Source organism: Lycium ferocissimum, chromosome 7, assembly GCF_029784015.1.
Source record: "Lycium ferocissimum isolate CSIRO_LF1 chromosome 7, AGI_CSIRO_Lferr_CH_V1, whole genome shotgun sequence".
NCBI classification, from domain to species: Eukaryota; Viridiplantae; Streptophyta; class Magnoliopsida; order Solanales; family Solanaceae; genus Lycium; species Lycium ferocissimum.
In genome coordinates this window covers 60,983,492-61,010,458 of record NC_081348.1, presented here as the reverse complement: position 1 = coordinate 61,010,458, position 26,967 = coordinate 60,983,492, and the positions used below count along the sequence as shown (strand labels likewise).

At 37.9% G+C, this 26,967-nt stretch overlaps 1 protein-coding gene across 1 annotated transcript; it reads left to right on the top strand.

The window, feature by feature from the left end:
- The first annotated feature begins 876 nt into the window (after positions 1 to 876).
- Positions 877 to 1,932, top strand: LOC132062406 (uncharacterized). The gene is made up of 2 exons (XM_059454980.1): positions 877 to 1,099; positions 1,268 to 1,932. The coding sequence occupies exons 1-2, from the start codon at positions 877 to 879 to the stop codon at positions 1,930 to 1,932; spliced, it is 888 nt and encodes a 295-aa protein (XP_059310963.1).
- The last annotated feature ends 25,035 nt before the right edge of the window (positions 1,933 to 26,967 follow it).

Sequence of the window (26,967 nt, the reverse complement as noted above, 5' to 3'; positions counted from 1 at the left end):
AGCCTTGCCGGCTTATTCTTTTGTGTACAAGACACGTAGCAAAATTAGTCAGGGCTTGCACTGTTCTTCCGCATGTTGTGTATATATATGCAGATTGTACAGAGTTCTGATGTTTCCCTCTTATGAGATCAGTGTATGCCATTTATGGGCCTTTGATGTTCGCATATGTTTCAGGTACGTGTTTAGGGGTGTTTGGTCGCTAGAGTTCAGACACTCGTCACGACTCATTGGTTTGGGTCGTGACAATAATGATGAACACAAATGATCAAGAAAAAACTTCATTTATCACTAAGTACGGTACTTATAGCTATAATGTCATGCCTTTCGGTTTAAAAAATACGGGGGCCACTTATCAGCGTTTAGTTAATCGTATGTTTGAAAATCAAATTGGTAAGACTATGAAAATGTACATAGACGATATGCTGGTTAAATCTCTTTGTTTGGACGACCATTTGAGTCACTTGCAGGAAACATTTGAAGTGCTCAGGAGGTTCAACATGAAATTGAATCAGCAGAAATGTGCTTTTAGTGTCGGCTCGGGAAAATTTTTGAGGTTCCTGGTTTCGAACCTTGGAATTTAGGTCAATCCGGATAAAATAAAGACAATAGAAGAGATTCTGAAAGTGTTGGAAGCTGAAAAGGCGGTACAGAGGTTAACCGGAAGGTTGGTAGCCTTAAGCCGTTTTATATCTCGTTCCTTCGAAAAAAAGTCACTGGTTTTTCTCGTTGCTGAGAAAGAAAAAGAATTTTGAATGGACACTGGAGTGCCAGCAAGCTTTAAGGAAACTGAAGAAATATCTATCGAGCGCACCATTATTGTCTAAACTTTTAGAGGGTGAGCAGCTCCTAGTGTATTTTGTTGTGTCCGAAGTAGCGATGAGTGCCGTTTTGGTCCGAGAAGATAAAGGTATGCAATTTCCTATTTATTACGTTAGCAAGACATTTGCAAGTGTCGAGACCAGATATCCTCATCTTGAGATATTAGCTTTAGCTTTAATAACCGCCGCTAGGAAATTGAGACCTTATTTCCAGTGTCATCCTATTTGTGCTGTAACAACATATCCGTTAAGGGATATATTGCATAAGCCTGAACTCTCAGGTAGGCTAGCAAAGTGGGTTGTTGAAATTAGTGGTTATGACATAGAGTATAGGCCACGAACGGCTATAAAGTCCCAAGTGTTGGCTGATTTGTGGCTGATTTCAGCCCCGGAATGGTACCTGAAGTAGAAAAAGAGTTGATAGTCTCTTTTGGGGCCATTGCCTGCAGCTCCTGGTCAAGTTAAATTCCTCCTTATTATGACGGATTATTTTTCCAAACGGGTAGAAGCAGGGGTTTATAAGAAGATAAGAGAAAAGGAAGTCATCGATTTCATCTATGACCGCATCATTTGCCGGTTTGGAATTCCAAAGGAGATAGACTGTGACAACGGGCTGCAGTTTGTTGGCAGAAAGGTGACGAAGTTCATTAATGGGCTGAAGATTAAGCGGAACACATCAACTCACTATCATCCAAATGCGAATGGACAAGCCGAGTCAACAAACAAGCCAATCGTGCAGAGTTTGAAAAAGCGGTTGGAGTTGGCAAAAGGAAAATGGAGGGAGTTGCTACCAGAAATATTATGCGCGCACCGGACAGCTACGAAGCTTAGTACAGGAGAAACTCCATTTTCTCTGGTGTATGGGGCTGAAGCCTTGATACCGGTAGAAATAGGGGAGCCATTTCCAAGGTATACCCACGCAACTGAAGAGGAAAATAACGAAGCGATGCTGGTTAATTTGGACCTATTAGAGGAGCACAGAGAAATGGCTTTGATCAAGATCGTGGCTCAGAAGCAAAGGATGGGAAAGTATTATAATCGCCAGACCAAACTCAGGTATTTCCAAGTGGGAGAATTGGTCCTACGGAGGGTGACTCTTAACACCAAGGCATAGAATGCAGGAAAGCTCGGACCAAATTGGAAGGGCCTTACCAGGTAGCAAGCATAACGGGAAAAGGCTCATACCAATTGGAAACAGAGGATGGGACCAAGTTTCCCAATAATTGGAACATCAGTCATTTGAAGCGGTACTATTGCTGATAAAAGACACGGGATCCAATTCAATGAATTTTGAAAACACAAGTTGCACTCTTTTTTCCTTAGACCGGTTTTTGTCCTAGAAAGGGTTTTTCAGGCAAGGTTTTTAATGAGGCAGCAATGAGAAGTGTGTTATCTCTTTGAAATGATGGGAACTTGTTTTGGGAAATTGCACTGGCGACTACCGAAAGGAGACTTTCATTGTTCGAGTTCTCATAATTTTTTACAAAACACAGGGGACTGTTGCCAAAAGTTGATCCCGAGGGGAAAAAATCATAATTCCCGGAGGAACCTTGACAGCCCCTTTTATGATCTAAGTTTCGGTTCTTATTGAAAGTGTAAATTGCAATGAAAAGTTTTAAAGTCAATAAAAGACTAAGATTTCGTGAAAAAAGGAAGCTCAATTCCACCTTATTTTTTGCGCAAAAATAAAAATGCCTGAAATGAATGGGAGTCCTGGCTTGATAATAATATAACAAAATTGTCTTAAAGGCCATTCAGGCCAAACCAAAACATTAAAATCAAAAATACTATTGTCTCAAATTTAGGCCCAACAAAAAGCGCACTTAAATTTCCGGGGATATACTACCCTCATCAGGATCAGTTGCGCCAGAGATGGAAAGAATACTTGGTGGAGGAGAAAGAGTTGGGCTCGACGAATCACTTTCTTCAGCCTCAGTATCTTCATCATTGCTTCCGGCGTCTTCATTTTCATCATCAAGATCATCGAAGTCAAGGTCCGAAGCTGGAGGCAATGCAGCCGAGGCTTTTAGCTCGAGTCTTCGGGCTTCTTCAATTTTCTCATCAAGGTTTCCAATTTCCTATTTAACTTGTTCAAGGGTGAACCTTCGAACATTCCAAGTAGTGAATTCACCATGAAGAATGACCCGGGACTCTTGAGCTTTAACAGAGGCACGAACTTCGTCCCGCTGAAGAAAATCTTCATCACCCTCAGTTTGAAGGACGGAGTTCTCTTTTATGCGAGCATCTCGTTCAGCTTCTAGCCTATTTATCTCCAGGGTTTGCTAATAAATTTTCTCCTTCCACATAGCAAGTTGAAGACTGTGTTCATGCTCCATCGCAGTCCTTTCATCATCAATGGCTGAAAGCTCAGTGTTTAGTCTCCGTACTTCAAAGATCTAAGAAAGATTCATTCTGAATACTGAGCTACAGGGCCCTATCTTGAGAATCAAATTCAAATTGAAGACTGGCAAGATGTTCCTAGAGCCCATTGGCCTGTTGGTTGTAAGCTTTCCTAGAGCCCATTGGCCTGTTGGTTGTAAGCTTCCTTGTTTTCCTTCATTTGTTCGATATCTTGGTTGGCTTTTTATAGGGAAGCCTTCGTCTGTTCAAGCTCAGCCTTCAAGGGCTGGGATGTCGCCGGTCAGTTGAGAGTCCCTTCTGTTGAGCTCAGATTTATAGAATTTTATCTCACGATTCTTGTCCTCCAGGTCGGTATTTAGTTTGTCAAAAACCTCAATGCATCGCTTCAGACCTTCACCAACTAGGACTCCGGACTAAATAAAGAAAGGAGTATGGGGTCAGGAATTGTCATTGAAAGGAAGCTAATGAAACAGATAAACATATTGGGGAAATCTTACCTGAGAAGAAGCATGTAACCCTTCATTAAAAAGACACTTCCAGGACACACCGGCCATTTTATCCTTGTCCGACTCCGAGACCAAAGACTTCAAATAGTTGGCAATGCCAATAGGACTCCAAAGAAGGTTTGTATCCGAAGTAACAGTTATAGAAATGGTTTTCACTCGGTACGAATTGACACTCAGAGCAAGAAAAATGTCTGCTATACGAGTCCGGGACGAGGCATGAGCCCTTGACGCATGGGCAACTACTCTAGGTAACAAAGGCCTTATGGAGGATCTAGGTTCCAAAGATTTCAAAGGTTCAACTTGGGGACTTCTTGTAAAAAGATTTCCACCAATAGAAGCATCAACCTCGGAGTAGCGATGATTAAAATTTTCCGCACAAAAGTGCAAGGAAAGTAGCAAACCAGCAGGGTGAACCTCCGGCCTGACCCTCTAGGCCATTATGTCGTCATCTTCTATTTCTTCATCGTCATCAACAATGACGGTATCAGAAGCTAAGATGGGTGGCAGAGTCGAGACGTTACCGGCCTCAGAGGCAGTTTTTTTCCCTGGAGTTCATCTTTCTTTTGGGAGCAGTAGAAGAAGCTGGTAAAGTTGCAGTTGTTTTTTATTTTTAGAAGACCCGAAGGTCTTCTTCTTCTTATCCTTATGAATAGAAGATGAACCCACGGCCACGGTAGCCTGGGCAATTCTCTGAGCGAAAGCTATAGGGTCCAGGACAGGGTCCATCGGAACGACCCTCGGTAAGACAGTTCCTTTGGGAAGACCTGAATGAAGTTCATAATAACGATGAAGGATTTCACTCAAAAAAGAAAGGAACTTGGAGCGCATTAATATAAGATATATATTAGAGCCGAGACTCATCATGATTTTTGGGTTCCTACCGGTCGCGAGAAATCTCTTTCTACGTCCGGGAATCACAGTTCGAGACATTGAGAAAAGCATGCACCCATTCAGGAAAGTGCAAATGAGTGGGTGGCTTGATTTTGTAGGCTTTGCAAGCATAAGAAAGAAAACGAGGCGAGCACACGTAAAGGTGAAATAGGAGTTAAAAGGGTGAATGCTTACGTGTTAGATTCCACACTTCGGGGATGGGCATGTTTATCTCATCGACAATCTCCGTTGTGGGAACAGCAACAAATCTTTTCATCCATCCTCAATCATTATCGTCGTCCAAATTGGTGATTAGTGAGGATCTACCACGCTTGGACACAGAGATTACTCCACCCCTAAAAACTTTAGGGGCATAAACTTTAATGAAGTCGTTCAAAGTGAAAGGCGAATTTGCTTTATTAGACAAAAATAGGATGCAGGCTACGGTCCTCCAGGCAAACGGACCAATTTGACCAAGGAAAACATTACAACTTTTTCACATCTCAATAACCACCGAGTCGATTGCCGGATCTAAACCAAATGTGAACGAATATGTGTACACATTAGAAAACCCTGGTCTGTGTTTGGTAATGGCATCTTCAGGATCAGGGATGATGATGCTAGAAAGGTGTCCCTATTTGCAGTCAGTACGAACCGTTGGGAGAGTGTTGGCAGTGATGGAAGAGGGATAGTTATCAACCATTTCACCTCTATCACTTTGAGTATTTACTTTCTTGGGAGAAAAGTCATCATTGAAGTTCAAGGTACTAGGGATAAATGAATAAAAACTCTTTGGCCGGAATTGGGGAATTATCGTTGCCGGCGTTTTTGCGGCCGGTCGGCGGCAACGAAGCACACGAAGGAGAAGCAATGGATGCAGATGAAGGTCTAGGTTTATCCATATTCCTGGATGATTAATGTATAGATTCAAGTAAAATTGAAGATGAATAAGCTTTAACGTGAGACCAAAAAGTATCTTTGTGATGAATGAAAGAAGCTTAAGAGAAGGGTAAATGAGATTAAGATAAAACTTCTTGAAATTTTATCACACGGACCGTCATGATTACGAGTCGATTCAAAATATTCGAACCGCCCAGTTTAACCAATTCGGGCAGGACACGTGGATAAAAATGGCAGAATCAATGACATGTACGTCATAGCAGAAGTCAGAGGAAACTTTTTCCCTCTATTAAGTGGTGATAGGTTCGGTAACATTTCAATTCCACTCCCCGGTATCACTTCTTTACACCAGAGAGTGGGGAGACTATCTATATACATGTCAAAATATAGCTCGACACGTGGTAAAGTGGTATTGGGGCACGTGGCAAAAGAAGATGGAACGTTGCAAGTTGTCTCATTTATTTCGAGTAAGGAGCCCCGGAGACAACCGAAGTAAATCCACAAAGGCAATAGCACCAGATCATTAATGGGAGAATAACGTTATATGACTGGTCCGGATATAGAGCAAACATTACGATTCAAAGATTAAAGAAATATTTATTGCCCATTATTAATCATTATTAGGCTTTAATCACAGGTTAAGAGCTTATATACTTGTACTATAAAAGGAGCTTAACAACCCTGGGAAAGATTATCGAATAACAATCATTTTACATTCATTCTTTGCGATTCAGTCTTTTCAATTAGCTATCTTATTTATACTTTAGTACCGGAATAATTCTCATCTTCTTAGAGCCGGGGCTAATATTTGTTCCACCGGAGGAAACCCCATGAAGGATTTGCTCTAAAGATCAACCACATCCAGGCTTGTTTATTCAATTATAGCTTATTTAACCTTTAATATATTTTTATCTAACTGATTATAATATTTACCATTGATTTCATTTCATTCATTCATAACAAAACAAATTACGAATCCTTTAAACCACAAATAAATTCAACTGTTCTCTTTTTAGGGTAAACAAGATTCGAAATCATAAAAGTATTATTAAATCTATGAAATAATATTTTAATTCCTGAGTATTAAAATATTTAAATCTCCTTTACTTTTCAAATTCAAATAGATTAAATTTTAAGCCCAAAACTATTTTATTATTGTCACTGATTTTATTCTTTTTCTTTCATTTTTTTTTAATCAGTTAAGGATTTTTAATCATCCAGAAATAGTTGAATTTTATATAATAATCTATATAGGTGAAACTATAGTTTATATTTTCTACTAAAGAATCGTGAAAGAAAGAGATGAACTTCAACAAAATTTAATCTATGTTGATATGTGTATAAAATTTAAAGATAGTTTTTATTTGTTTATTTACTATATTAAGTATCTATCTAGCTCTTATTCTCTACTTCTCAAGAGTTACATTTTAATGCCTTTTTTGAAATAAATTTAAAAAAAAAAAGATCTTAACTAAATGCATCAAAAGTAGCTTCTGCTACAAAAATAATAAGTGAAGGAGAAAAACACACAAACGAAATCTCGTTGGTCAATTTTTGTCGTATTTTTTTCTTTTCTTCTTTCTTTCTTGGTTCCTTTCCCATTCATTCTAAGAAATAATATCTATCTTTTCATCTCTTCTCTCACCGTAACGTTAGATTCTTTATAACGGCCACTCCACTGTAACACCTCGTACCTTCGGGCTAAGGTTTGACTCATAAGATGATAATATAATGGAACCAAGATGGGAGGTGTAGAAAGTGTTCTTGAAAACTAATCAAGTCTATTACATCCTATATCTTAGAACTAAGGTTAGACTAGTATCATTGGAGTTTAGCGAAGAATTTGAAAGTTTGTGCGTTTTTGCGAAAATGGTCGACAGGCCTACGTCGGGAACCCATAACCCCTTGATTTGTTGAGAATTTGAGAAAACTTAAAACACTAAAGTTATATCCCTTTAAAATACCTTTCCAACGATATTTGGACCAGCTCAAACGGAGATTTGTGCTAAGAGTTATGCCTGTTTTACTATTACTAGTCGGAGCAGAATTAGCGTTTTCCTACTCGAATTGGGACTCCTTATTTTATTATTTTATGAAGTAAAAACGTCCATAACACTATTCTAAACCCTAAGAGACTATTCTTTATCTCTGCACCTCCATCTCTAAAGAACCTAGGCACTTCAATCTTTTAAGAACCGCAAGAAACTCATTCTTGCAATCAAGAAAAATCAAGAAACCTTCAATAGTTTGGTTTGGCAATCTAGTTTCCTAAGGTTTCCTCCAAGGTAAATATTTTAATCAATAACCTTTCTATTCTACAAGATTTCATCGTTGCTAAACACTAGAATAAATCCAACCATCCCATTACCCTATAAAATCAAGAGTTGTAAAGAGTTAGAGAAAACCCTAGTATTTTATGTAGACTTTTACTCCGACCAGTCATACTTAATTGACCTTTTATGATAATTTAACCGTTGGATCGAGCCCAAATTTTAACTAAGTTTTCACAACATATAGTTCTGAAATATGAACGGTGAAGATCGAATTTGGAGGGCCGGAGCAGTGTGTCTTGAGCTATGAACAGTAGCTACGAAAAATGGTGAAAACTCTTCTTAAGGTTTCAATTCAAAGCTTTTGGAATTCTTCTTTAAGATTCAGACTTTTCTCAAGTTTTTGGAGCGATTGAGGTATGCCAGGCTTCTATCCACGTGTAGGAACATCCTTGTTCTTCCCCACGCCACGCTCTTCCATGAAACTATGATATTGTACGAAAACTAGGGTTTTAGATATGTTCATGATAACCCTAAGTCTATATACTAGGAAATACCATGTTCCTATACGTAGTTCGTTATTGTATTTTTGATATTCCATTATGGTTATTGAGAATCTGTTCGTAATCCATGAAGAACCCATACTTTGCATTCCATGGGTTCCTACATGCAAGTTATTAAATGTAATGCTTATTTTCATGAATATCCTACATGTCTACAGGTTTTCATGCAATTATATTATATAATTATATCCATGCTATGATACAAGATATTCATGTTTAATACAAGTCATGTTTTATGAAATTCATGGGCTTCTTAGACAACTATATCATGTTTATGTTTTTGGGAGTTGTACAGATTACCGAGAAGGTTTCATACCTGAAACTATGTATGCCAACATAGGATAAGGATCGCTCCATCCAAAGAGGGCGAGTCCTTCATATTTTCCCCATTGAGGGATTTGGATCCATTCATGTCATGTTCATGTCTTGTACCCCGACAAGGTACAAGATGGCTTAGCTGATCGGGCAGAGATCAGACGCCACGTGTTAACGTGGTGGTTACATGTCGGTTATATTAATGCTCTCCCAACTTAAAATGTTTTTACTCATGTTATATATATATATATATATATATATATATATATATATATATATATATATATATATATATATATATATATATATATTTATGTTCATGTCAGATACTCATGTTCATGACCAGACTTCAGTTTCAGTTTCAGATCTTATCATGTTATCTCATGTGCCACGTTTATTTCATTCAGTTGGTTTACATACCAGTACATTCAATGTGCTGACGTCATCTTTCTATTGCCCGGGGGCCTGCATTTCACGATGCAGGTACGGACTTACAGGACGACGGATCTACTCTATAGGATCATCCACATATCAGCTTTTGGTGAGCCCCATCTTCTTCGGGGTTTAGTCATTATTTACTTTTATGATAGTTATGCATTTAAGGTATACTGGGGGCCTTGTCCCAGCAAGTATGTTTAGCAGTTCAGACTCATGTTAGAGTTTTCATAGACTAGATAGTTATGTTATGTCAGATGTTCAGAGTCGAATAGCCATCTTTGGCTCATTATCTATGACAGTCCATATTCATGTTTTTAAACAAGTATTTTGTTTGATATTTATGATATCCCATTTTAGGCTCATCATGTTTTTATGTCATATTCCACTCATGTTATGCCTCATGATGATTCAGAAAGCCATGTGATTCGCTCGATCACATGCAGTAAGACACCGAGTGCCGTGTTACGTTCAGGCCATGGTTCGGGGCGTGACATCCACTCTAAAGCTAATATTTTTCATCCTCAAAATCACCGAAACTATATTAAAAATTTACAACTTTAAAAAGATTGCTCATTTCTTTTTAAATAAATTCGTATGAATTCAGCACACATTTATAAAAAGGGGAGATAATTTAAAATACAACATAATTTTCAAGCTTCAATTTCATTGAGAAGTCTTCTTTCAATATTTGTAATTTTTATCATTTACTAATTCCTTTTCATTAAAAATATATAAAATTATTTGATAAAACTTATTATAAAATAACATCTAGCCGCTAACAACTAAGCATCAAAACATGCTTATACTATCTATAAAAATACATTTGTTAAATATACATTTTTATACTATCTATAAAAATACATTTGTTACAGACTTATACATTTGTTATAAGTCTGTAAGAGTAACTATTGTGATAATTGATAATGAAGGTCTTAAATATAGGTAATAATAATAGGTGACCAAAGGTTTAAAAAAAAAATGAAAGTTTAAAGCACCCCTTTATGGGTTATTTAAGAGCAGCAATTGTCTTGGATTTGAAGAATGGATCGTGGGATGCAGTACCCATTTCTGGGTTATTTAAAAAGTATTTCTTTTAGTTTTTTAACATAGCATATTTAACATAATTAAGAGAGTTAAAGAGTGACTTTTTAGCCTTTTTAGTCTAGCATATAAATGAGGAAAAAAATAGAGAAAAAGTCAAAAAAGGAGCAAAAAAATAAATGTGTTTCTTGATCAAAAAGAAACATCAGTGTATGTTTATTTAGTTGATTCAGGATATTGCTTACTACTAAATTGTTCGCGCTTTGACCGGTGCAGCAGAATTTATGTTGTAAGTTACGAAATAAGTTTTCCTTATTCTTGAACACTCAAATAGTCAATTGTTAATACAACTACTAAAATATTTTCAAATGTACTAAAATAAATAGTTTTAAATACAGGCTTTTAATTTCAACTCAAAAGTATATAATAGAATATATATTTCAAAAACGAAGCGATAAATTAAATTCATAACATAATCGTACGAAAATATAAATTACCATAACATCATCTGTAACGACCCTTCCGGTCGTTATGGGAAAGGTAAGATCACCCCCACCAAATAGAACCTTTCCAAGGGTAAAATGAGCCAGTAGAAACTCGATTGTGTAAGCTTAAGAGCTGACATTTGACTTGTTTGTGATTGTTGTTTGATATGATTGAGTCCGTCGAGGGGTGACGTAGGAAATTAGAACTCCGTTGGGAATTTCGAGGTCATGGGTGGATTCGTATGATGTTTTTATGTCTATGTGCATGGTTTGTTTGTGTTTGTGAGGCCTCAAATGAAATGTTGAGTGGACGGGTGGAAAACTGGCAAAAAGTCGAGCTCACTGCCCAAATGGCATCGCTGTGGCGGTGGGAGTACCACTGCGGCGGTACCGCTGTAGCGGTGGATCCATCGCCACCGTGGTCAGCCATTTTCCCTGTGGCCACTGTGGCGGGCGATGGCCCGCTACGGAGATGTCGCCATAGCGGTGGATGGACCGCCATAGCAGTGGGTGGAACTTTCTTGGTCCGCTATAGCGGGACCGCTACAGCAGTAAAACGACCGCTGTTGCGGTTGACGGAAACCAGTAACCCAATTTTAAAAGACTTAGTCTCATATTCTTTATTCATAAAACACCAACACAGTTCCCCACAAGCACCTAGGGTGAAATTCCAAGCTAGGGCAAGAAGACTCTTGACAGGTAAGTCTCATCTATCCTTTTCAATCATTCCGTTTCGTCTTCATGATTGTCATTCCTTTTATGGGTCTTCCATGGTGAAATTAGTATTAGCAGCCCTAGAAATTAATAAACCTTCTATACTTGATGGGTTATGATGGTTGTCACTTATTTATCATCTAATGGCTTGGGTTAACTCCTCTTAATTATGAATTGCACCCTTAGAGCCATGAACCAAGTAAATTGAGACCTAGGGTTCTATAAAAATGGTAGCTTGACCATGAAAACTGCTTGTAGTGGGAATGTTGATGTAATGTTGTTATAATTTGATGATTTATGATTATTAAGGCCCTTGTTAGGTTGCTTTACACCTAGGAAATCATTCACCCATTGGAATGGGGGTAAAGGGAAGGGTATTCTTGACTTGGTCATTGTGACTAGAGTATTTGTGACTCATTGAGCCTTCTATTTCTAGACTTTAAGCATTCCGAGGCTTTGAGGAAGGGAAAAGCTGTAGCGGAGTGACTTGCATTGTTTGTAGCTCTACGTTTGAGGTAGGTTACGGTCTGCTTGAGTTAGACTTTGATTAGTTGATTGTATGTGTTGTGAATTTTATAGGAGAAAGCATGTTTAGTCTTCATGCATGATATTGTGTATTAGAACTTCTATATGTGATTGATTGAGTGACTGTGTAGGCTTCGTGCCCTGTTCATGTGTGTTGAATCTACAAAGGATATTATTGTGATGAGAAGTTAATATGATCATCTCAGTCGACTTGTGATATGAAATAATGATTTGAGCATTGATAATGAGAAGGTAAGAATTACTGTCATGTAAAGAGTTATGGAAAGGCACAAATGTGACCTAGATTATGCGCTCGTGGTCCGAGGTTCGTTTAAAAAATGAGAGGTACATTAATATGGCCCGCGTCCGAGGTTCGTTCCGGAAGGGAGGTTTATGCTCGGGTCTGATGAGTATCCGAAACGAGTGGTACATGGACACCATGGGTCCCCTGCAAGTCATGGCTACTGAGCAATGACATCAGTTAGCATGTATGTACAGTGAGTATGGTTATTTTGGTAGACTTATTCCGTTTGTGGTTCCCGTTGACTTGATTTCTTGATATTTGGGTGACCTGAGTGTTGATTATTCGTGATTGACTTATTGTGGTTCATTTATTTCATTTATGTTGGCTGGCTGTTTATTCTATTGATTTATGATCATGCATGATACTAATCTTAGTCGGCCTATGATATCTACCGGTACATAGTGTTTGTACTGATACTACCTTACTGCATTCTTTTGAGTGCAAATTGTGATACAGAGACTGCTACCCGCCCTCACATCTAGCATTGAGGACGTTGCTGACAGATATAGGGTGAGCTTCTATCCATGCCAGGCCGCCCAAAGATCTTCCTCTTATGATGTCTATTTCCTATTCTGGACATTATGGTTATTTGTTAGACAGATTTCATTCCTTAGACATGTTTTGGATTAGAGTCCTTGTACGGTGACTTTCGAATTTTGGGGAATTGTAATAGTTAGGACTTCCGCATTTACTCCAGTATTTTTATGGCATTACTTATTTGATCTTCTTATGCTTGAATGAGTAATAACTGATTAATTTGGTTAATTTAATAATGGACTTGAATGAATAGATGACTTGTGTGTTGGTTCGCCCACTAGGATTTAGTTGGGTGCTAGTCATGGCGGGTTGGGTCGTGACAGAGTTGGTATCTGATTTTTTTTTTTAATTCACCCAACAAATATTTTTCTAAAACAAAATTTAAAAATATTTATCGTAAAAGAAAAGTCAAAAACTTTCTCCTCTAGCTTTCATCATTAATATTAAATTTCATTAAATAAGTTATTTTAGGTGAATTACTTATATTTTTGTTACTATACCTGTTTAGTAAATGCATAATGTAGGTAATTGTATTTTTGTACGTAATTGTATTGTTTATAAGTACATTCGTTACATATGTCATAATTTAGAATATAATTGACTTCATAAGATTTTCTTAATCTAAGACTAACGGAATAAAAAGGTAAAATAAGGAAAGTAAGACGGAATTAACAAACTTTCAAACTGATGAAATGCACAAGAACACAAATCTTGTTCACAAATGGACGTGAATAGGTGAATGAGGAAATCAAAATAGGGAGATTATGTAAAACTTATCTTCTCCCCTTTTATTATGTTTTCTCTTTCCATTTTTACCATTTTCATTCCTTCTTTTTCCTCAAAATTACTCGTCACCCTCCTTATAACTTCGCAAATTTCCGCATAATGTTATTTTTAATACATTTTCTGTTAATATTTTTCTTGGTCCTGGTTTTCGCTTAAAATCAGTAAGAATTTTACTCCAAATTTTATGCAAAATCTTCTTCCTCTTTTCTTATATATCTTTTACCATATCAATACTTCCATTTACATTCTATAAATTTATCACATGTAGTATTACATAAAGGAGTCTAAAAAAGGGAAAATACATAAAAAAAATCTTAACGTATACTCGGATTAATTATGACGCACCTAACCTTTGCGGGCGACCTATTACCCCCTGGCCTTATTTTTTTTGTATTTTTATACCATTTTTTGACTGACGTGGCAAAAAAAAAAATTGAAGCCCAGTTGCACAATGGAGAGTGTTGCACACTCTCCGCCACATTGCTGCCACGTCACTGCCACTTTTCCTTTTTTTTCATTTGATTTTTCTTTTATTAACTATATTTACACTAATTAACCTCTAATTAACCATTAAACCATTAATTTTATCTTCTTCATCATTAAACTCTTCTTCTTCATCATTAAACTCTTCTTCTTCTTCTTCTTCACTTCAAGAAATTCATCAACCCATTTTCTTCCTCCATTAGCACACACACATTCAACCCGTTTTCTTCCTCCATTAACACACACACATACACATTCAACCCACTTTCTTCCTCCATTAACAACACACATTCAACCTATTTTCTTCAACCCATTTTCTTCCTCCATTAACACACACACATTCAACCCATTTTCTTCCTCCATTAACACACACATTCAACTTAATCATCAATCATAAAGAGCTTATTTTCAAGAAACATTCAACCCATTTTCTTCATCCATTAACACACACACATTCAAGCTATTTTCTTCCTCCATTAACACACACATTCATTTGAAGGCAAATCAAACATTAAAATATCTCCTCCACCGAAATGGCATTATATTTTAATGGGTCAGACCCATTTTCATATTAGTGTTGTTGTTGCTGCTGCTGCGGTGTTGCTGCTGCTGCTGCGGTGTGGCGGCGGCGGCGGTGGTTGAGGAGAAAGAAGAAGAAAGAGAAAAAGGAGAAAGAAGAAGAAAGAGAAAAATAAATTGCATTTAACAATTGAAATGTGGAAGAAAGGGAGGGTGAGAGGATAAAATATAAATAAATTTTTAAAAATTATTTTTTATTAAAATATAAAAAATATTTTCTTGCTTTCACTCGCCATAATTTTTTTTTTTTGCCACGTCAGCCGAAAAATGGTACAAAAATACAGAAAAAATAAGTCCGGGGGGGTAATAGGTCGCCCGCAAAGGTTGGGTGCGTCATAATTAATCCGAGTATACGTTGGGGGGTTTTATGTATTTTCCCTCTAAAAAACAAATAAGAAGAAAAGGAGAAGAAAAGAAATTCCATCAACACTTTTGTTAACTTTATTGTATATTCAGTACAAGAACATAAAAATACGTTCATGGAATCTTAAATACACTCTCCTCCGCTACGTACCCCATAAAATTCATTTCTACCTTTTTCGCCAACCTTTTATCAATATATCATTTATCCTCATAATATGTCTATTCATCGATCTATTAAAGTTGACGCAGTAAATTGCTAGGGCAGGCTTGCGGAAAATAATGATGAATCCTTCGCGTGTGATTCTTTTCCTATCTTCCTGCTACTCCTTTGAAGGGAAAACCTACAAAAAAAAAAAAAAAATGAAGCTAGAAATGAAGCTAATGGCTTGAAACCAATGGCTATTGGCTGTCTATATATTTATAGATTTGATACTTGATGCTGTTATATGTACATTATCAATCTCAAATTAAGGAGATCTAATGGGAAGAAAAACATGGATATTTGTCACATGACCCAAATAATGGGTCGTTGTGGCACCTACACTATCCCCCTGGTAGGCGAACCACTCCCAAACATTAACTTCTATCACGACAATTGAATTATGAAACATCACATATAAACCCAATTAAACAATGTAATAAATAAGCCAGGCGGAAGAATACACTTTATTAATTAAAACCATTTCGCAAAACCGGGTCTAGACTCGTACAAGAGCTGCTAAAAGATCTACAACTTGAATAAAATTACAGACTCAAGACTGAATACAACTTCTGTTTTAGGATAAGAAGTAAATAGAAATTTAAGAAACCGGGAATGCAAGCTCTGGCTAGTGGCTCCTACAGAACATCTTCGTGAAATCCTCGGAATCTAACTGATATCTCGAACATCAACCTAGAACAACTCTACACCCCAAAAAGGGTGTATCAAGAGTAGCATGAGTACAAACACACATACTCATAGGTATCATAGGCCGAAAACGATTAGCTAACGCGTACAATTGTATAGAAATCAACAAGTAGCACAAATAAGATATCAAGTATAGTCACTAAGCATGTTCGGATAATGTTACACAGCAATAATAAGCACCATAAGTCACAATATTATCTGGTCATATCCTAGGTGCAAGCTTCTAATCCACAAGTCCGCCAAGTCTCAAGTATTCACTTAATAATCAGGCAACAATTTTTTTTTTTTTTTGTTAAAGCCATCTAAGAGGTGGGAATTTATTCAAAATCAAAATAGGCTTTGTACATAATCTGTAGAAACTGCAGCAAAAAGAAATAAGCTAACAAAAAAACTAACTATACAAGAGGAATTGCATACTAGTCAACTGCCAAAACTTGACAAAATTAGCAAAAATCTAGCAACTAAAACTCCAAATGTATTGATTTGCATCCATCTTTCACACCAACAAGTCTCACATGTGGAATGGATCAAATCTCCGGAAGAAATCTTCAGACTGTTATGGATGAATTTGAATCAATCTGCTGATAATGCCAATATCAGAAGCAACAAGTTTTTGTATTTAAGCAGAATTAGCTTCTGTGTTGTTTGCAGTAGACACTGCGTACATGAATGCACCAAAACCAAACTAATCTGTACTGCATCCCCAAACCAATCATAAAAATATCTTCACTGGAGTGAATTCTAAGATTACTACTACACACTAAAGATGAGTTTATGGTCATTTTAATCCCTTCCCTCAAAAGTGTATTATCTTGTAACTGATCTTATTCGGAGATTTGGAACTTGTGCTTTGTCTAGATTAATGAAACTTCTACCTTGAGTTAGGACTTCATGAAAGTGTCTGTATTGAATAACTTTTGTACCTGCAAAATCAAAAACTAAGTTAGCAAAATAATCTGCCAAGCAGTTCCCTTCTCTCAAAACATGCTCCACTTGAACTGCTTGGTCTTTCTTCATGTGTTGGATCCTCTGAACTACCAATGATATGTTCCAAGGAACTTCCCATATCCCATCCAAGACTTTCTTCATTGTCAATGAATCAGTTTCCAAGATTACTGGCAATAGTTGCTGATCAAAACAATATTCTAATCCTTCCTCTATAGCAACTGCTTCTGAATCTGGGAACAATCCAAATAAATCACCAACAAAGAAGTCCAGAAGGTAATGTGCGATACAATGATATTAAGAACAATACAAATGAAATGCAGTGATATGCAATGCACTGACCAACGTTCCATACCGTACATACATGCTAAGGATGGAAAACTCCACGTCTCAATAGCCATTACCCATGAGGGACCCATGAAGTCCATGTACACCTACGTCCCGACAAGAAACCTCGGGCAGCGAGTACAACACATTCCGCTCCGGTAACAACCTCGGATCACAGATTCTCATCTCTCTTTTACACGATCCGAGAAAGACCACGGATGTTCCACTTTCTCACTTATCATCATTAGTACCAAGTAACAAATCATATCAATACATCATATGAAATGAGAATGTATGCCATGCATGATATCTTACCAACAACAAATCATAATCAAGATCTCATCCATGTCTTATCATAAGTACACATCACAATTCAAGCCTAATCTCATTATCCTTCCTTTTTCCGAGGATAAGTGAAATATCAAGAGAGAGATGAATGCAACACAAATCTAAAAAATCACATAAGAAGTATGGGATGCATGCCTTGCAATACCTCAGCCTCAACTAATCACATCAAATCATAAAATCCTCAGATTCATATTATAATATTCAATCAACATTCCATTTCTCAATAATACCCTTCCTCTTTCATATGACAATGGAACAACATGAGAGAGAGGCAAGCATGTCAGATACATGAATATTACAACGATGGCGACAAGCCCATAACTCCATACCACGAAGATGGCGTCAAGCCCACATAACAGTATCACAACGATGGCAATAAGCCCACATATCAGCTGACAATACCAATCTAATTAGAATTCACCTCCACACCATGCCCGAAGGCCTATCATACTTTCTCTATAAACTACTACCATCTACATAAGTAAGTTGTAACCTACCTTGAAGCCGAACAGGCGCCAAGAACTGATCCACTTAAGCCTTTCCTTTCTGAATATCTTCCGAACAATCGAAGTCTAATCAACAATTTATTCTACATTAGAAACTGAAACTAACGATACTCATAATGCCATAAACTTATTCGAATCGAAACATAACCTTTAAAAAGGAAATCGGGCCCACCAGGGCAAAATAGGAATTTCAAGTTGGAAAATGATTTACCAAAGGCTTATGAAGTTCAAACACTAATTATCAACACAAACTAACGCCAAATTAGTCTCAATTTCATCATTAATTGATAACCCCCAATTTTAGAGAAAACCCTAACATTCCATAAACAATTCTGTAATTAGAGAAGGGATCAAGCTTAGTCTCTAGTTATGCCAATGATTCCATTACTAGATTTAAAAAGATTTCCCAACATACCCATTTAGATTGAACAAAACCCATAAAATCATCACTAGGTTCATAAACCAATCTTCCTCAACTAAACCCATAAAATTAGAAAATATTCCAAACCTAAACCATAATATAATCCCAAAAGGAGTCAAAGAAGCTTACCCCAAGAACAATCACTCCAAAGCTCCTCAAAATCACCCCCAAATACTTTCTGGGTTTTCAACTTTGTGAATGGAAGAAATGGGTTCAGACTAGGGAAATATAAGGTTTATGATTTCAGCAATTTTCGCTTCCCCGGGAACCAAGCCCACTTACGCGATCCCCCATCTACAGAGAAGTGTCCACAGATGCGGACTCATTAAATGACTCGGCATTCCGCCACAGCAGATCACCCCTCGCTATAGCGTCATCGCGCCTGCGGAAGAAACTTCGCAGGTGCAGGTTTTCCCAACTCAACACAATCTCGCATCCGCATACCAGGCCGCGTAGATGCGGCCAAACCTCCGCATATGTGACACACCAGAAAATTAGGTTTTCACCAAGTTTAACCCCAAAACCCAACATCCATCCGAGACCTCCCGGATACAAACCAGATATGCAGACATATGTAAAAACACGATACGAACTCAACCGTGGCCTAGGAATTCCCAACGAAGGTCACCTTGACCCGGTCATACCCCAAATGGCCAAAAATAAGTTTCTAATCAAAGGATCAAAACGCTCCCGAGTGCCTCGGGAATCAAACCAATCATCCTACAAAGTTATAATCGACCCTCTGGACCTAATGGAACCGACAAAAATCACAAAAAGGTCTGTTTATCCAAAAGTCAACTATTGGTCAAAAGTTTTTCACGTATTTAACTTAGAACTTCTAATTTCCTAAAAGATCAACCAAGGCTCGGCCGATCACCTCGGGAACCGTGCTACCCATCTTCACAAGTCAAACACGCTCTAACGAGGCTAGAGGAAGGGTCAATAGGGGTAAAAGGGTCAAAAATCCTAAACGATCAAACGGGTCGTTACATCAGAGACTAACTAAACAATCATTCATCCTCGAATGATAAAGGAAGTACGAAAACCAACGGTAACCAAGGAGCCTTCATTAAGACCACACGGAAGCCTCCACAGGTAAGAAATATGCCGATAGCACTGCTCGTCCATCGTATCAATCAAAACTTCCTTTAACTTAGCTCAAAGACCCAAACTTCCATATTTCCCATACTCAAACTTTCTTTCACAACTGATCCCCGAATATAAGAACTGCCTCCATTTGATTTCTGTGATTCAATATAACCACACCTCTGAACGTGATCGATAGGTCCCACAAACGTTTCCCAAACAATGCCATCCTTTGGATATAGTCACAAACCATAGCCCACTCTGTACGGGTAAAATATTCTCATTCCATTTATCCCTCTTGCACACCTTCCAAAGTCGTTCCCCGCATCAAAATCCTTTAGGACCACACAAACACACTCCTAAAGCCCAAACCATGGCATACTCTTTCCAGGAAAGAATCCTTGCTCCATCTGAGAAACTCTAAGCAATTCCATCAAGATTGATCTTACTCACAACCGACTTCGCTATTTCCAATTCTGTTAATTTTGTAACCCGCTGTTGAACCCACTTAACCAAAACTCATCGCCCGGCCTTTTCAAATCCTCAAATCACCATACAGTAAGCATACTCACTGATTACTTTGCCGAGCCAAATCCATAGAAAACCATCTGATTTCTCTAACGACTTCCTGTAGCCATTAGTACCTCCTTAAACCATCACCAAGTACCGTCGTAAACCAATAAAACTGTCCAAATAGTTGCCCTCGGTAAAATCTCATCAAGTCCACTTGCAAACCTCGATAAAGCTCGGTACACCCATCATACCTCAATTCTGAACAGAAAACCATCTAATCCTTGAAGGTGATTTACTAGAAAACCCATAAGTCCTTCTGGAAATAAAAACATAGTCCACCAGGTTCTAATTGAAGAATTCTAACCCAGAATGAATGTAAAACCCCTGAATATCACCAACAGTAACCTGAACTGCCTCTAAGCTTTTCGAAACCAATCACAGTCCCATCACATATTTGTGGTGACCAATTGTAATCCTTTTCTCGTGAATTATCAATTATGTCTGTCACCCTCGACTCCAAAGCTGAATCCTATGCAAGTCATCAACTAAGTAGCGAAGAACTATACCTTATGATTGCAATATTCATGTTTCTCAACTTCCACCCGATACGCAAATCTGATAGAATCCCCTAACCTCCAAAAATATCAACTTCTCCTCGTGTTTCCTCTTAACTTGCTCACGGTCCCGAACATTTCATCACGAAACTCACGACCTCATTTAGTACACCTCTAACCATCGAATCTTCAATTGTAACACCCTGATACGCCTATCACTATTCCAAAAGTATCAAATCTCGCAATCTCCGCACTACACCTCGCGCAACTACTTCCAAGTCTTAAATATCCAAAATGCTCACCCAAGCTATCTAGTTAGTAATACTTACAATATAATCCACTACCACGGTCTAATCTCAAAAATATAACTCTAGCCTTCAAATTATAGAAATTCCCAAAATTCCTTCCCATTAGACCACTCTAGCTCATCCCTTGAAGAGTGCTACGAAATTACCCAACTTAGCACAACACAAGCCACTTCTCGTAAAACCTTAACATGTCGGTCACTTGAAATTTGCTTCTCACCAGTCGCTGATCACGAACCCTCACGGAGCCTCATCATAACACTTAGTTGATTTCTGTAGACTTCCTTCTTAAAGCGTACTTAACAATCGCTCCCCATCTGAAAGATACAAAACAACACCACCATAAACCATACCGAACCCAAGTAATCTGGTTTCTTTGGATTCAACCCTTTCCTTTTCCGAGAATGTACCTTACTCCTTCTGATTCTAGATTAGTCATGCACCTATCTTCATTCTTCAATTTCCATAGTATGTTCCAAACCACATTCACCGCTATCGATCGAAACTTCACTCAAACCCGCTTAAGGATGTACCGTAATATCATAATTCTAGCAAAGTAGCTGAGTCAATCCTGGAGATAGTGTTATGCCACACTCACACAACCAAAATTTCCCCTTGCCTCACTCGAGCTTCAAATTGAGAACCACTCTAAATCCGGCGCATCATATAAACCATTCTTCACGAAGTCTTCCCACTAGAAATTACCGACAAACCCTGGTTATCCCAACAAAAATCATTCATTGTCGATACAATAGCCCAGACCACCACTGAACTGATTCATAATCCGTAGAGCGATCCTTAATTACCGAACCAGAACACCTCTAATCAAATCGTGCGATTAACTTTCTCATTCGATCAACTCCACATTCACAACACCACTAGTAGCAGGAACTAGCCGAAACTTACACAACATGTACAATGCCCACACCCCTTGTCCAAGATTAGATGTTACATCCGATGATTCCTTGAGTACTAAAACTTCACACTTGCCTATCTCTAGAGTCATTTCTATAAGTCAACCATTGGCCCTCATTAGCCTAAGACATAACCGAACATACCAACTCATCCATGAACTCTTGCATCCACTCTACATTACATAACTGCAACATAATCCTCAAATCAACAAGCTCGTGGTTTCAAATGATTCCCTTCTTATCACTAACCTCAAAACACCAAAAGACCATACGAACACACCCTTTACGAAAAAATCACAACCGCCTATACCCTACCCATCCCTAGTAACCTTACTTTCCGATCTAGAACCGATAACTATTTTCCTGAAGGAACCCTCAAACCAGTAGTTCTTACTCCACCATTACCATTCTATTATGTTGAAGCCCAACTTAACCTTTCACAACTGAATAAGAAATCCACCCTCGTACATCTTGCAACCTTATCCTGACGAGCACGTCAGATACCAATTATTCCCTTCCTATGGCGGAGATTAATCTATTCAAATCCTCTTCCTTACGCCTCCGTCCCATAAGACAGAAAGTACTCTTACCAATATACCCTAAGAAATCTTACTTCCCAACACTTTACCAAAAGAGTCACCTTTTCTGTCCTGATCCGTAACTTTCTTTTATTATCTTAACACGGTCACTATCCTCTTATCTAGTCCGACGATCCTCCCCAAGTTACACTTGTTTCCTGATGTTGACATCAATACTCTTCCGTTGCTGAATTGTTCACTTGCGATTGATTGACTTATGCCAGAGACCATCACACTAAACTTTGACGATGCCGAAACTTCCCCATACCAATCACACCTTGAGCAAAACATTCTTGCGAAACCATAAATTTACCCCCTCGACTTCCGAGCAACCCACCGTTGAACACATGGAGATCACGCAGTCCTCTTTATTATCACTCCACCTTCCCATACCAAACTAGAGAGTCATAATCATGGATGAAAACTGAAATGCGCCCGTATCGGAATAACACATTTCGTACCTCGCGACATCATATCAAACCACTCGCGTAAGAATTTAAAAACGTACTCCCACCATCACTGAGAGAATAGGACGAGGAAGTTCAGATACTAATTTGAATCGACTAGATACCAATTTGAATGAAGTAGCACGAAAGGAATGAAAGAATAGAAGTTTCCTAAATGCCCTATAGCCTCTCGAGGATGGATTCGGACCTCTACGTACCATTTCTCAAGACTTTACTAGACATTGCTCTTGTACTCGTGAGACCGGTGAACCTAGGGCTCTGATACCAACTTGTCACAACCCACATTACCGGTTGTGGTGGCACCTACACTATCCCCCTCTGGTAGGCGAACCACTCCAAAACATTAACTTCTATCAAGATAATTGAATTATGAAACATCACATGTAAACCCAATTAAACAGTGTAATAAATAAGACAAAAGGAAGAAAACACTTTATTCATTAAAATCATTTCCCAAAATCGGGTCTAAACTCGTACAAGAACTGCAAAAAGATCTACAACTTGAATAAAATTACATACTCAAGACTGAATACAACTTCTTTTTTAGGATAAGAAGTAAACAGAAATTTAAGAAAGAGCAACACCAGGAATGTAGCTCCAGCTAGTGGCTCCTACAAAACATCTTCGGGAAATCCTCGGAATCTAACTGATATCTTAAACATCGTAGCAAGTGTAGCATGAGTACAAACACACGTACTCGTAGGTATCATAGGCCGACAACTATTAGTTAATGCATACAAATGTATAAAAATCAACAAGTAGCACAAATAAGCTATCAAGTATAGTCACTAAGCATGTTCGGATAATGTTACACAACAATAATAAGCACAGTAAGTCTCAATATTTTTTGGTCATAGCCTAGGTGCAAACTTCTAATTCACAGGCCTGCCAAGTCTCAAGTATTCACTTAACAATCAGGCAACAATTCAAATAAATCACCAACAAAGAAGTCCAAAAGGTAATGTGCGATACAATGATATGAAGAACAATACAAATGGAATGCAATGCAATGCTATGCTATGCAAGTGCTATGCAATGCACTGGCTAACTTTCCATACAATACACACATGCTAAGGATGGAAACCTCCACGTCTCAATAGCCATGACTCATGAGGGACCCGCGAATTCCGCGTACACCCTCATCCAGGTAAGAAACCACAGGCAGCGAGTACAACACATTCCGCTCCAGTAACCACCTCAGATCACGGATTCTCATCTCTCTTTTACACGATACGGCAAAGACCTCGGATGTTTCACTTTCTCACTTATCATCATCAGTACCAAGTCAAAATTCATATCAATGCATCATATGAAATGAGAATGTATGTCATGCATGATATTTTAAACAACAGCAAATCATAATCAAGATCTTATCATAAGTACACATCACAATTCAAGCCAAATCTCATTATAATTTCTTTTTCTGATGATTGGGAAATATCAAGAGAGAGATGAATGCAACACAAATGTAACAAATCACATAAGAAGTATGGGATGCATGTCTTGCACTACCTCAGCCTCAACTAATCACATCAAATCATAAAATCCTCAGATTCATATTATAATATGCAGTCAACATTCCATTTCTCCATAATACCCTTCCTCTTACATATGACAATGTATCAACATGAGAGAGGCAAGTATGTCAGATACATGAATATTACAACAATGGCGACAAGCCCACAACACAATACCACGAAGATGGCGTCAAGCCCACATAACAATAACATAACGATGGCAACATGCCTATATATCAGCTAACAATACCAATCTAATTGGAATTCACCTCCACATCATGCCCAAAGGCCTATCACGCTTTCCCCGTCAACCACTACCATCTACATACATGTCCCTAATCGAAGTCTAAACATAAGTAAGCCGTAACCTACCTCGAAGCCAAACATGCGCCACGAACTGATCCACTTAAGCCTTTCTTTTCCTAATAGCTTCCAAATGATCGAAGTCTAATCAACAATTTATTCTACATTAGAAACTGAAACTAGCGATACTCATAATGCCATAAACTTATTCGAATCGAAACACAACCTTTAAAAAGGAAATCGGGCCCACCACGGCAAAATAGGAATTTCAAGTTGGAAAATGGTTTACCAAAGGCTTATGAAGTTCAAACACTAATTATCAACACAAACTAACCCCAAATTCGTCTCAATTTAATCATTAATTGAAAACCCCCAATTTTAGAGAAAACCCTAAGTTTCCATAAACAAATCTTTAATTAGAGAAGAGATTCAAGCTTAGTATCTAGTTATGTCAATGATTCCATGACTAGATTTAAGAAGAATTCCCAACATACCCATTTAGATTGAACAAAACCCATAAATCATCACTGGGTTCATAAACCAATCTTCCTCAACTAAACCCATAAAATTAGCAAAGATTCCAAACCTAAACCATAATATAATCACAAAAGGAGTCAAAGAAGCTTACCCGAGAAGAATCACTCCAAAGCTCCTCAAATCAATACTCTCTAGGTTTTCAACTTTGTGAATGGAAGAAATGGGTTCGGACTAGGGAAATATAAGGTTTGTGATTTCAGCGATTTTCGCTTCCGCGGGAACCAAGCCCGCTTACGCGATCCCGCATCTACGGAAAAGTGTCCACAGATGCGGACTCATTAAATGACTCGGCATTCTGCCAAAGCGGATCACCCCTCGCTATAGCGTCATCGCGCCTGCGGAAGAAACTTCGCAAGTGCGGGTTTTCCCAACTCAACACAATCTCGTATTCACTGACCAGGCCCCGCAGATGCGACCAAACCTCTGCATACGCGACACACCAGAAAATTTGGTTTTCACCAAGTTCAACCCCAAAACCCGACATCTATCCGAGACCTCCCGGATACAATCTAGATATGCAGACATAAGTAAAAACATGATTCAAACTCAGCCGTGGCCTCGGAATTCCCAATGGAGGTCACCTTGACCCGGTCAACCCCCAAACGGCCAAAAACAAGTTTTCAACCAAGGGACCAAAACTCTCCCGAGTGCCTCGGGAACCGAACCAATCATCCTACCAAGTTATGATCGACCCTCCGGACCTAATGGAACCGCCGAAATCACAAAAATGTTCATTTACCCAAAAGTCAACTATTGGTCAAAGGTTTTTCACGTATTCAACTTAGAACTTCTAATTTCCTCAAAGATCAACCAAGGCTCGCCTGATCACCTCGGGAACCGTGTTACCCATCCCCACAAGTCAAACACGCTCTAACGAGGCTAGGGGAATGGTCAACAGGGGTAAAAGGATCAAAAATCCTAAACGACCAAACGGGTCATTACAATGTTAAATAAGAAAAATTAAGTTAGTGATACAGTGGAGAAATGATTTGATAAAGAAGGAAGTGAAAGTGGGTATATAAGAAATAAATGCTACTCTAATAATAAGGAATGACATAAATAAGGCGTATTTAATTTATTTATTTTTACAGATTTTCTAGACAAAAACTAAGGGAGAAAAGTAAAAAAAATGAGAAAAAAGATAAATAATCTGGCCTCTAAGAGGTGAAACCCCATGAATGCTACAAAGCTTTTTTTACATCTAACAGGAAAAAAACCATGAAATCTACATAGCTGATCTTTTGAGATTTATAGTAGAAAGCAAAATAGGATTAGACTATTGGGCTTCTATAATTATTGCAGTGATATAACGTGAGGGAGTGAAAGAGTTTTAACCTTTGTTAATTAACATGGAACATGCAACAGCAATGGGAAATAATTGAAATCTTTAATTCTTTTAGATTTTTTAAAATGAAGTACATGGAAAAATGAAAGGAAAATAGCCAAAAAAAGATACATAGGTTTCTTGGTCATAGAGATGTGTCATATCACCTTTGTCTATGCCTAGTTTTATAATATAAATTGATTGATTTAGCTACTTTTGAGTGATGAAAAATCTCTATTCTTTACTAAAAAAAACTTCTGAAAACAATGTATCTACTAGTTTCTTAAATTAAAATTCCTCATTTCAAGAATATATTAAGCTAGCTTTTTGTGCATTGTCACTCGTATAGATATAATAAAGATTACATAGTATATTAATTCACTAGGAACATGAAAAAGAAAGTGGTGGAAAGTGGACACCACTATATATGAACAAAAGCTGGGGAGTGCTGATATTTTTATTTGAAAGAAAAATGGTTCAACTTTTGGAGACATGCTTCGTGAATTAAGGGTAATCAATTTTATTCTCCACTTACTGCTTTCCTTTACAAATTTTTA